This window comes from Musa acuminata, chromosome BXJ1-6 (assembly GCF_036884655.1).
Source record: "Musa acuminata AAA Group cultivar baxijiao chromosome BXJ1-6, Cavendish_Baxijiao_AAA, whole genome shotgun sequence".
Taxonomy (NCBI): Eukaryota; Viridiplantae; Streptophyta; class Magnoliopsida; order Zingiberales; family Musaceae; genus Musa; species Musa acuminata.
Genome location: NC_088332.1, coordinates 46,725,797 through 46,738,632, shown reverse-complemented (window position 1 = coordinate 46,738,632; position 12,836 = coordinate 46,725,797). Strand labels below are relative to the sequence as shown.

Genomic DNA, 12,836 nt, shown 5'->3' with positions numbered 1-12,836 from the left:
GATTGAAAATAATTAAAGTATTAGTTTAATGTGAGGCATATATATACATGTATACACAGTCAACCAAAATGAAGTTTGATCTAGAGTAGCTTACCATGATTTGAAGAAAGAAGTCACACCCTGTACTCCATATTAAGAAAAATAACATATCTATAATGCATACCATAGTAGACTGCATCCTAGTTAACATAGGAGATGGAAAGGAAGCAACACCATATGAAAGGAATAAGGTATCTTATGATAGTAAAATTTTGTTATCTAGTGAAAATGATTGTTATAAAAATGTCTAATGGTGAAAGCAACAAGAAATGTATCATATATTTGATTAGTCTCATATGCCAAGAACATAATTCTCCATAGCTAATTTTTATGCAATAAAATGATTGCAACGCATCATTGCAAATAATATATCATTCAATTGATAAATGTGTGGAATATTGAATATGTAACCGATGCGAGAAAACTATGTAGGGTTGTAGAACCTTTTTTATTCGCAAACAAGTAGATACATACTATCTACTTATTTACAACAAACAAATAGATATTATACTATTTACTTGTTTACAATATCATACCGTACCACTCGGAGCGAGCGATACATATCATAAAAGTATCGATAAATGATAATCAAATTCAGTTAATGTTTTAATCAAAGGTACATATCATAAAAATTATTGATAAATGATAATCAAATTCAGTTAATGTTTTAATCAAAATTCTCACTTTTTGTTTCGGGATTGGTTAAAGAATCAAAAGAATCACAACGAAAATCCCACTCGACCTAAATCTTTATATAGGTTGATATTCGATTGAACATCCAAGAGCTCTCTCAACTCCAATTGAGTTTCTTGGGCATAGGGGATCGAACTAAATCGGATTGGTTCGGTTGTCACCGACATCAAAACCTCAATTCAACATTGACCCCTAGGATACACAAGAGATAGAACCGTGGAACATCTACATGCATGCTTAGTTGTTCACAGGATCCTTCAGCAACAACACAAGCAGATTCCTGTGTCACTCTTTTATGTACTTGCTGAAACTATATTTCATTATATGATAAAAATAGAAAATGTTGAGGCAGCTAATTTCCAAAGTAATACCATCAGCACCACTAATCACAAACACCAATTTGCAGCTAATAACTATAAGCAAAATGGAATACAAACCCTATAGCTACATGGACATCCAAACTTGACACCAAATGTTCTTTCAATGTAATCTTTTCTTTTCTTTGCTAGAATAGAACAATGGGAAACCACTACTTCAACAAACCGTGACCGAGCTATGCCCAGGTCTCATTCCTCACACTACCAACCAAGGTTCGCAATACCGTATCGAAATTTTGACCTGGGCTCGGTACTGGTACGGTACGGTATACCGCTCGGTACACCCAGGTGTACCGAGCGATATATTCAGGCGTGCCGAGTACTGTAGTAGTGCTACAGTACTACTACAGTACCGAACCGGTAACAGACGGTCCGCGTACCGGAAGCCTATCGGACCGGTACTGCAAACCATGCTACCAACTTCATTTTATGTCCTTATAGTGATGGTGAGATTTATGCCTCATCTCAATAAGCTTTCATAACCTTAGTTTAAAAAGAAGTAAAATATATATACAAGCTGAAATTCTGAAAAGTTCGCTCGCAAACATAAGATCATGGTAGCTTTACGGAAGTTCACTTCATCATCCTGAGAATGGTACGGAATTTCTTAGACTTTCATTGATGGTTTATACAAGTCCTTCCATCACCTGCATGCCCTCCTGGCTCATCTGTTGTACTTCAGAAGCCGATAAAATTCTGATGCATCTGACACAGTTTATGAATTCTCTGCAAGCAAGTGCATGGGACAACATTTGCATGATATAAGCAATCGTTTGTTTAATAATTGACGAAAGAGATGATATGACCTACACTAAATCATTCCATGGGGAGGATATTTTATGTACAGAACATGAAGTCATGATAGACTTGATATCCGCTTGACCAATTAAAAGCACCAGACATCAAAAATAATGCTTGATATGTACCCAAGAAACATTTAAACTGAACAATAAAAAACACTGTGTAGATAATCATGTATGCTCCCATATATAATAACAAAATCATGGTTCGAGATCATCAGGGAACAGCGTCTGAAATTTGTTCTACTCTTAATCACTTTAACGTCAAAAGAAATCCAGACGAGGGAAAAACATCAAACTCAGTAAGTCAACATGGGTACGCAACTCAAGCAAATATGTCCGGAAGATAAATAACTTTTAATCGGTTAAGTGTAAGAGTGTACATATGGAACCTACCACTCTACGATCTGCAGTATCAATTTTGCTTTGTTATGGGTTGACCACACAATCATAGATTTAGATAGCATAGGTGCACTTACAATTTAGGATGTGGAGCAAAATAATGTTACTAAAACATATTTCAGAAAAGTTGCATTTGCCAGAAACATCGGTTAATTTAATGGCCTGTCAGGGATATTATTGAATCAAAGCAATTGCATGAGAAAGAAAAAGGAAAGTGCACTCACTCCCATGGATCATCCCCAACCAGAAGAACATCGTTTTCATAATCCACATAAACAAGTTTCCATTCTGAGCCTCGTGCATCATCCAGCTGTCCCTCTAACCCAAACATGCAGGCCACTGCAGATCTCAATTCATGGTAATTGCTAAAGCGTGTCACATCAATCGATCTTCCAACAGATCCTAGCTTTTGAACCTGTTCAACATAGGTTGCAATACTTGTTAGTTCAAAGACAAGTCTATTTGTTTGTTCTTGTGTAAGTTCAATTTCAGAAGCCAATATTCCACCTTAGTGTATGTTCTTAAAGGTTGTTGACACACTTGCTTCCTGGAACCTCGGTATAAGCTGTAATCATTTGCAGCTATACTACCAGATGATGTACCAGCAGAGCAGTCAGGGATGTCTTGTAAAGAGGATTCCGAGTCTGTCAATCTCATTGAAGTAATTTTAGACATCTGTTCCTGATTTGAATTGAAAATGCAGACTGGCATCACTGAAGCTATACGAAACTTGGAAGATCCTATGGAACTGAGGCCTTCTATAGTCACACTTGGAATCAGACCCATATCCATGCTTTCGTTGCTAGGGTCAAGATGGAGATTGCCAATTGTCTCACTTTGGGTATTACTCTCCTCCGACAAGTCCATTGTCCCACATGAATTGGGCATACCCTGCAAGACACAGCAATGTCCTTGAACATCTATGTTGTGAACCTCAGACGAAAGGATGCCTTGGACAAGCAGCTCATCATCTAATGAGTTCAACTGAGTGCCTAAATATTCTTGAATATTAGTTGTGCAGTGCTGCCCCGTGTCTGAATCTGAAATGCATGATAGCTGATATGTCTCTATGGGTTCAAAGCTGTGAGGTTTTGCTAGAGAAGATATATCAGAAGTAAAAGTTGCAGCATTTTCGGCTGCAGAGAGATATAATGAATCTGGCTTATCATTGATACAGGGAACTTCTGGTGTCCTTGATGAGCTCATGAAGGACTGAAGACATGAATGCTGTGGTATCCATTCATCATGATCCAAGTTATGATGCAAGTAGTCTTGACACGGAAGCAAGTTATTTAAATTACACACATCTGACGACTGTGTTGCTTCTAACCCAGGTGACTGTGCCCCAGTCGGATCACTTTGCTGCCGAACAATTTTGCGATGACCTTGTACCTTCACTTGTAGCCCTTGCTTCACGGATATTTGATCTGCAATGTTATCATGATCAAATGGGCTAGTAAAACTTTCAACATTTTGATGTTTTGGCAATTGGTCCAGATTTTCTGCCAGTATGTCATGAGAAATTGTTTTAATCATATCATCTGATTGCTTATTCGGATCAATTGGCAACACCACAGAATCCATCTCTGATTGCTGAGCACTGGATTCATCTAATGATGCATTTTCAGTCCTCCGTAGGTTGATTCCATTCTCGTTTCCTGTGTTATGATCTTGAAAATTTTGTTCAGGCTCTGCTGGGGAAACTTCATCACTACCTGATACTTGTGAGTTTACATGTGTCCTTGATGCAGAATCTAATTCAACACCCTGGGGCACTAAATAATGCCTCTGTTCTTGTGGCATAACATCTCCCAATGGAACCATACATCGCTGTGGAGAGAGATGCTGTTTCTGTTGCATTGCTGCTGTGGAGACTATTACCTGGTGGGTAGAATTTCCCATTGTATGGAATGTTGGCATAGTTAAGGAGAAGTTTCTAGAAATTTCACCACTTCTAACATTCTGCAAAATACTGGAGTATATGGACTGATGACATCCAAGTAGACCATCATGGCTAGTAGGTTTATTAAGAATATTTAGAAGATTTTCTGACCCTACACCAGCAATTAAATGCTCCGAGTTTGGATTCCCATTTTTGGCTGGCTTTGGAAATGGTTTCAAATTTCCAAACTGAATGTTTATTGCAGGACCTGCAAACATAACCAAGATAATCAGGATTGTGCAAAACCAAACTCATATTGTCTTCTGTGATAATTAGTTGTGCTACCATCTATGGGATCAATAAGAAGTCGATATGATAATAGATATATTTATCACCGAAGCTTGCCAACCAGAAAGACAAAAAGGAGATCAGTGCTTCCAAATAATATGAAGAAAAACACACTTACCTACATATCCAGGAAGACATTGTCTTTTTAAACTTGATGTTATACTAGGAAAAGCAAAAAGACTTTCCGGGGTTTCAATTTCCCATAAGCTGACTCTATCAGGTCTCTCTCCATAACCATGTTCATCCCATTCCACCTGAAAATTGTAGGAAACAAGAAATTAGTCCAGAAGGAGAATTTCATCATTCAGATTGTCAACAGTAAATTTCATGTACATCAATGAGCAAGAGCTGACTCACTTGCAGGTTTCGCCACTTTGAATTAGGCCATTTTACCGGATCACAGTCACTGATACCTACAATTGTGCCCATGTATCTACAAGAACAACCAACACAAGTCATACAATGTTACATTATGTTTAAATATATATATACATATTTGCAGAAGCTACATAATGAGTCTGGTGAATTTATAGAACATAAGCAACAGAATTGCTAATGTCGAGCATATTTAGGTAGCATGACACAAGTTTTCACATAGATAGAGCTTGTACTTGTCTTGATGCACCATGTATATGTCCTTGCACCACGCCTGTGCTAGCAAAGTCATCTGTGCATCAATGCACAGAGTTCGTGCATGAATACAAACAAATGAATGCATAACAAAATAGAGACATATATTATTATCTCTATTGTAATGCAAACACATGTGAATGTAAAAAAACTATGCAAACACATAAATTTACAGAACTTGTAAGTACATACACATACGTCAAATTAAAGTATATGGAGATCTGACTCGAACATATTCTTATTTATGTCATTGAGGTCAAGCACTAGGAATGTAGCTACATTTGATCCCATAGAACAATTGCAATGCATGAATCACAACAAAAAGAAAAGTAAGTCTAGGAAGTGATGACAGAAAGAGGACCTGCGTTTGCTTGACTCAGTTTCAATCATCATGCCAAATCTCATCCCAATTGGTACTTGGGTATATGCTGCTTTATGGTACTTGGTTAAAGGAATTACAAAGTCTGAAGGACATGCTCTGAAGCAAATAGAAAGAAACATAAATATCTAAGAATGATAAGTAGAGGTAGCTCAATTTTATAATACATGTCAATCAAACAAGAAAGAGGAAGACAATGCACCTAGGATTATAGTATACAGTGAATGGGCTCCTACTTGATGTAGCATGAGCTGCTGCAGCAAGGACACCAATATGCATACTATCTGTGGAGAGTACAGATGACGGCTGGGCTATTTGCTTACGGAAGGCACGTCTGATGCCCAAGAGTAGCTGTGACTTCTCATCCCTGTACATACCACATGTTTCATTGGTTTCTGGAAATGAACAGAGTTTGTCCTTTCTCCTTAGAGATTTTCTTTTGTATTTAAAGTTATCAGACTGGTCCAGAAAAGCAACTGATAATGTGCAGATATATACATCAACTGATCCCCAAATCCTTCAATTATTCAAATCAAAGTAACTCCAAGCAAAATAGCTTCTAGTTAAGGAAGAGAAACCACATGATTTAAGGAAGCTTCTTTATCGGTTGCTTCTTGAAGAATCATAGACACACATGATTTCTCAATAACATAATTCAGGGAAGAAAATCCACATAATACATCTCCAAAGTAGAAAAATAATGGGAAGTCTCTGGAAAAATAATTTTTGAGCCTACAAGATTTCCTAAAAGATAGCGCTCCATCATCTAATTTGTTAACTGCTTGCAGAGAAAGAGAACAGAGAAATTTAATAGAAACCAAGAAAACTATCCCTTGAGACTTTCATTAACAACATTTTTTAAACCTGAACACCGGCTATATCATTTCCAAACTACATCTTCCATGAACTTGTAGAATACATCAATTATGCAAATAAAAGAACCATCATTCAGTAGTTCTCATGTTCCTTAGTTTGAAAATGGAAGTTCCAGAATAAAATCGTGAAACTAATTTCTCTTGTTCTGCCATTTTACCTAATAAACAGTATGGAATCACCAGCTTTAAGCCTTTTTGCACCCACAAACAAACTCCATCCGGTTGTCAAAAGGTGTCTCTTTGGCTGTCCTGGAAAGATAATAAAAGGACTCTGTTACATGAAGTGCTAAAAAATCAATACTAAAAATGAAAGCAGCATGGTGAAAGAAAATGCTTATCAGTGAGTGAGCACAACAACTAGGGACACAACATTGCAGGATATTCCTGCATAAACCATTTTTTTCAATTTCTACAAAAAATATCCCCAGATGAGACAATTATTTTTTTTATCAAATTTATTCGAAAATATAGATGCTATAAGAACCTCAAATATGCCTAGACTCATACCTCGGTAGATGTGCCGGAATGTCCACAGGTTATCATGCAAATCTCTGACAATAAGCTCCTGATTTGGAGGTTGCATTGAATAATCCTGGAAAATACAAGAAAGTTTATGGGCATATCCAATAGAAAGTGAGCACAAAATTTACTCCTCACCAATTGTGGAAATAGCTTTTCAGCAGCTCTTCGAGGTACGGAGAATCCACCATGTGTGCTAGTATCACTTGCAGTCAAAATCTTACAAAATATTTCAGTTGGGTGCTTACATTTAGTATGACCAAGATCCGGAATATGAAGAACATCACTTTCCTGAAAGGAGAAAGGGAAACTGAGCACCACAGTAGTTAATAACTCTCTTAGACTAAACAACTTTAAAAACATAAGGACATCACTTTGGTGAAAGGAAAAAAGGAAACAATAGTTAATGGGAAACCTCTCTTAGACTAAATAACTCTAAAAATACATTTTAATCTTTCATTTTTCATGTCGTCATCTATACATAATAATTTTGATCAAGGTTCGCAATACCGTACCGTACCGGCATTTCGACGTTCGCTTGGTACGATACAAAATGGTATACTGAGCGGTATACCGCTCGGGGTATATATATATATATTTATTTATTTATTTATTTATTTATTTAAAAGGCGACGTCGCCTCGTTTATTTAAATATATAAATATATATATATATATAATTCGAAATAGGCGCCTCGGCGACGTCGCCGAACGTCGCCTTTTTCTAAAATATTTATATATAAATATAAATATATATTATTTTATTATTATTTTTCATTATGTCCGGTAGTGGACAATCCGCGTACCGGTATGTCGTCGGACCGGTACATACCGCCCGTACTGGGCGGTATCATTCGGTATTGCCTACCTTGGTTTTGATGAATTTCCGGACTGCAACAGCAATCTTGCATATTACTACAGAGCACTCAGGTCTAATCTTGTCCACCTAAAAACCATCTGTGTTCAACACTAAGCTTTAGAGAACACTAATAGGAATTTACAAATGCACATCTATTGTTGCACTCTTATAGTTTCATCGTCTCATAATAAAAATGAGTTGTAATAAAACTATCTAACAAAAAAGGAGAAGCTGCAACACAATTTGATTTATTCCCAAAGGTTCTTGCATTACCAACTTAGCAATACTAATTAACATATGGACAAAGTAGAATTGCCATAGGTTGCTAATGAATCTCCATAAACCAAGGAAACCATCAATCAACAAAGAAATTAATATAACTAGATTTCTACTTACTTCTAAAGCAACATAATGGCAGTCTAGGCATGATCATTGAAATGATGTCATGGCTTTGATAAAAATCTGATTCCTAAATGGGGCCACATGGATCACAATATGTCATTCAATAAAGTAAAATGAAAACATTACAGAGTTTACTGGCTGAAGGGTCATCTGAGCATAGATCTCATCAGTCTCCTTGTCAGCCTGGAGATGTGTACCAAACAAAAAAAAAATAACTATTCTCATAAAAAGACAGTAGAAAACCAAAATCACCTAGAATTTTACTTACATGAAGTGCAACATTATGAACCTGGCACATCAACTGAGATGGAAGATCAGTGTAGGCAGGGATTTGTGAGTTTGCTATTTTTCTAGTCGAAGCAGTAACCTGAAAGGAAGCCAGAAGATAATCAATAAATTGAAGAACGAAAAGGTCTGATGATGTAGGACTACTTAATCAATATATTTATGTAGCTCCAAAACCCAGGATCAGTTGTGACCTTTACCATGCTGGCATCACAAATGTTTCATCAATTGTGAAATGTTTAGAGCCTAGAACCATGCTACCAAATTTTCTTATCTAACATTCTCAACCCAAATGGCTACACAGATAAGAACGTAGGTCAAAGTACAACTAATCATCAACATGAGAAGATATGTTGAGTCTGCTTTTATTAGCAGGTTTTACTTATGAAATTTTGCTGCCAAAGATTCTGTATTAGGTTCTCTCTAGGGAAAACAATACCACGACAAGTCAAGAATCATGTTGTATCCACAGTATACGACAAGATGAGCAATACAGGGACCTGCTCGCTGTGCCCCTGTGGGAAATAGTACACTAGGCTGCCGGGTTGAGGCAACGATACGAATGATCCAGCGCAAGCATGCCAAAGCTCAGAATTTATCACCTTCCTTCCACCTACAAATAAAACCAAGCTAATTCTCATCAACTCACTGACGATTGAATGAAGAACCAGAAAAAAAAAATGAAGCAAATAATATATATATTTCTATCAAACATTACAGAAATGCAAGATGAACATCATCAAGCAAAAGTGTAATCAAGAAGCAAATTACTAACTTGACATACTCGGAGCTTCCCCCAAGAGCTTCATCTCATCTTGCAGCACTGCAGCGCTATTTAGACCGACAGGTCCGACGTTTTCTTGGATGGAGGACATCTTTAACCAGCAATGTTAGGAGCTCAACTTCTCTTGAGAAAAATCTGAAGAAAGAAAGCTCAACAACAAGCTCTCACCAAAAGAGAAGTATCTTCATGCTGCAACCAAGAACCTCTCTTCAAATATCCTGTAACAGTATCAGCATTTGGAAGAGATTGCTTCAGGAGCACCAAATTTACATCTTCAAGCATATTGCTTTTATTTCGTGGAAGGAAGCATCTTCGGGGCGTCAGCACTATCCACCTTGGCAGGACAAAACATGTAGCATCAAAATCCAATCTTTAAGCAGAAAAATCTCATCTTTATTCAAAAAGCACCAACTTCTGAGCATAGAGCCGTGCGTCCAGCCAGCAGAAAACGAAATGATATCCCAGAATCGTTCAATCCGGAGAAGCCAAAGTAACAAGAGACCAAATTGTCGAGTTCAGGCAGAAAGAATAAAACGATTACAGCCACAGCGCTAAGAACCAAGACCTGTTTCCAGTGGGTCGGCTTATAAAGCTGCGGCGGAAGATAAAAATAGAGCGAGTGAAAGGGAGAGACGTGGGCCTCTGATGGTCGTCGTCGGAGGGGAAGGAATGGAGGAGGAAGAGGAGGGCCACCAGCTGCTGTAGAAAAAGGTCGAATTTTTTGTTGGCAACCAAAGAAGCACGCCAAACTGTCGCAGCATTTGCAATGAGTAGTCGAATTCGGGGCACTCCTTTTTATCTTTTTATTCTCTCTTTTCGCCATAAAGATACCGACCTTTCGATGATGGAAGACGCCATGATTCACCCATCTCTCTCTCTCTCCCTCTCTCTCTCTCTCCCGCCCCCCCCGCCCCCCCCCCCCCAAACACCCTTTTGTTACCTTTTTCCTGGCTTCAAATAGGATTAGCGAATCCAAATCGCATTAGCGAATCCAAATCCCTGCCTCTTTCTCTTTCCACTCTTCTGTTCATCGGTACTCGTCGATGGATCCCTTCGTCTCTATCATGTCCCACCCTGATGCGTTTTCTTTCTTTATCCTGTTGTTTTACCGCAGCAACTTCTCTTTCTCATGGTATGTTATGGTATGGTCTGCTGGGTTTTGTAGCAGCTTTAGGAGGAGAGGCAGGGATAGTCGAGCGCTACAGGGAAACAGGGGACTGTGGCAGAATCGTTGTTGCTGCAGCCGCAGCACAGCAGCGAGAGTGAAACAAAGCACTGTTACCATTAAAAATCCGAGGAGGAACAAAAGCAGAGTTCTGTCGGAGAGAGGGCTGCTAATTATTGTATTTGCTCATCTCTCCTCGCTCATCACTCGGACGCAGATGACGCAATTACTACTTAGGTTGTCGATCGTATTGAGAAGAGTAGCTTTGACAGAACGATCAGTGCACCTCAAAGAAAGCAAGGTTCTTCCAAGTCTCCATGAATGGTTCTTCGAGGGAACTCCGGCCATGAAGCAAAGCATCGCGCATTGGATGCGGCTCGCGATGCCATCGACAGCGGCCGCGGGTCCACACAGCGGCCGCGGGTCCTTGAGAAATCCCATCGCTCCAGGGAATGCTGCGACGCTGCTCGCTGCACACGCGACAGGTTCTCCTTTGTGACGTCAACCCCGGAGACCAAAGACGCAAAAGAAGGGAGAAAGAGTACATCTACGCTCTCTCTCTCTCCCCTCCTTCCTCCACCTTTGTTTTCTCTCATCATGGTCTCTCCCGGACGTCACCAAAGGCAACAATGCGGATGCGAGAAAAAGGCAGGCACCACCCTGCTCTTTTGGCGTGTGTGCGAGAGAGAGAGAGAGAGAGAGAGAGTCCAAAATGTGGGATGGAATTGGTAGGGAGAAGCTATGGCTATGCGGCACTTTTTGACTACGTCTCGTCCTTTTTGTCATGGGGCCTGCGCTCTTGTCCCATGCAATGCGTGCATGCGTCCGCATCCGCCACCGACGATGACGACAGCGGACGGCCCCGATCACGGCGCGGCGATCGAAGAGCACGCGCGGGCGGTGGTGTGCGTGGTGGTGGAAAGGGATGCGAGTCCGGCTGGAGTACACGAGATTAGGCCCGACCTGTCGTCCCTTTCCAACAACAGCCTGTTTTGAGTACCAGTTTGCAGCGATGAGATCTCTAAACTCCAAAGATTAATGGAGAAAGAGGAAACTCACTCTTGTTGACGCTTCCTCCTGATTCTGATTCGATGCTGGAGAGAGAGGAAAACAGTAATCCACCACCAAGAGAGAGGTCCACTCCCCCATTTCTTTTTTCGACTGGAGATGATGACACCACAATGATGATGCTGATACTGATGCTAGTAATGATCAAAAGGCAAGAGAACAGGAGCCATTGTTTATTTCCCTTTCTCTTGCCTTTCCTTTCCTTTCCTATGGTCTTCAATCCAAAAGTATCTCAACGTTTATGATTCCACCATTTTACTCCACCATTCATGTTCATCTACTATTTTGGCTTCTCTGCATGTACCGTCATACAACACACGATCCTCTTCTTGAAAGGTGAAGGAACAAGAGTTTGTCACATGAGGGTAGGAAGTTCCATATACTTCGATGATTTCGTTCACTAAGTTCAGTGATCTGCTTACCATTGCAATGAAAGGGGATATTTTAACAAGGACAGCCATCTCAAAACCAATGTGGTACCTCCGAATCTTATGTACACATTTAAAAGCAACGCAATTACCTGTATCTTGAAATGACACAACAGACTCAGTAATAAGTACACCACCTGAGACTATATGAAGTGGCACCCAAAATCAAGTAAGATAGCGCCGTGTGATGTAGAATCGGAATAGTTGGCTCATGTCATCCGAAGCGAACGAAGCAAACGAATCGATCGCTTGGAATGTCGATGGTCATTAACAGTCCGCGCAACACTAACCTTCGACGAGAGGTACAAAACGCCACCCCCAAGCATATACTCTCGACATTGATCATTACTCTCAAACAACCGACTTAAGCTTCGGAGGGGTTGAGCTAGGAATCCCCCTTCCTGACATTGACATGTTGTGTAAAAACTCATCGTTAGAGGTAACCTTAGTTGTATTTCGAGTCGACCAGGAGACACCAGCCCCGATCCTTTGTTCCCTCTTCATTCATCCCTCTGAGCGACCACGTGGATGCCCTCGCATAATTGGGATCGAACTAAACTGTGCTGATTCTTAAGCCACGGCATAAAGGACCACAATATTTTAGCGCTAAAGGAAGGGTCCGATGTCGCAAGAGCATCCACCAACGAACAACCTCAACAAATGCCCCAATGAAGAGGCACCCGCTCACTCCTCTTTTGGCCTCAGAGGGCAACCGACCATTCCCTCATAGATGGACGAAAACGCCTCAGCTCATACCCCTACGTGCTATTTGCGTTTATTCAACTACCCTAGAGCACCTCCTGGGACTGTCATGGGACAGATGGTAGTGCCCGTTGAGGCATTCCTTAGCCTTATCACCAAGTGCAAGCGCCATGTAGGGATGATATAAAATATTGCACCCCT

General features: G+C 40.0%; 1 protein-coding gene across 4 annotated transcripts; it reads right to left on the bottom strand.

The window, feature by feature from the left end:
* Nucleotides 1-1,569: 1,569 nt before the first annotated feature.
* Nucleotides 1,570-10,154, bottom strand: LOC135586659 (auxin response factor 5-like). 4 transcript variants are annotated; one of them, XM_065189756.1, is made up of 16 exons: nt 9,685-10,154; nt 9,441-9,606; nt 9,264-9,363; nt 8,989-9,101; nt 8,472-8,570; nt 8,330-8,386; nt 7,083-7,235; nt 6,933-7,017; nt 6,584-6,674; nt 5,753-5,917; nt 5,533-5,649; nt 4,899-4,974; nt 4,660-4,795; nt 2,819-4,461; nt 2,536-2,726; nt 1,570-1,835 (listed from the first exon to the last, which is right to left on the bottom strand). In XM_065189756.1, exons 2-16 carry the CDS (start codon nt 9,552-9,554, stop codon nt 1,736-1,738), a joined length of 3,240 nt encoding a protein of 1,079 aa, XP_065045828.1. In that variant the 5' UTR covers nt 9,555-9,606; nt 9,685-10,154; the 3' UTR covers nt 1,570-1,735. The 4 variants fall into 4 exon arrangements, with proteins under 4 accessions (XP_065045828.1, XP_065045830.1, XP_065045829.1 ...); XM_065189758.1 differs by having other exon boundaries at nt 9,273-9,363; XM_065189757.1 differs by having other exon boundaries at nt 9,838-10,154.
* Nucleotides 10,155-12,836: the final 2,682 nt, after the last annotated feature.

Excerpts from the sequence above, each read along its gene's own strand:
- LOC135586659 (XM_065189756.1), bottom strand. The coding sequence starts at position 9,554 with ATGCTTGAAGATGTAAATTTGGTGCTCCTGAAGCAATCTCTTCCAAAT. Across the intron at positions 9,102-9,263 it reads GGAAGCTCCGAGTATGTCAA|GTGGAAGGAAGGTGATAAAT; the intron begins GTTAGTAATTTG and ends TTTTATTTGTAG. Across the intron at positions 6,675-6,932 it reads ATTCCGGCACATCTACCGAG|GACAGCCAAAGAGACACCTT; the intron begins GTATGAGTCTAG and ends TTATCTTTCCAG.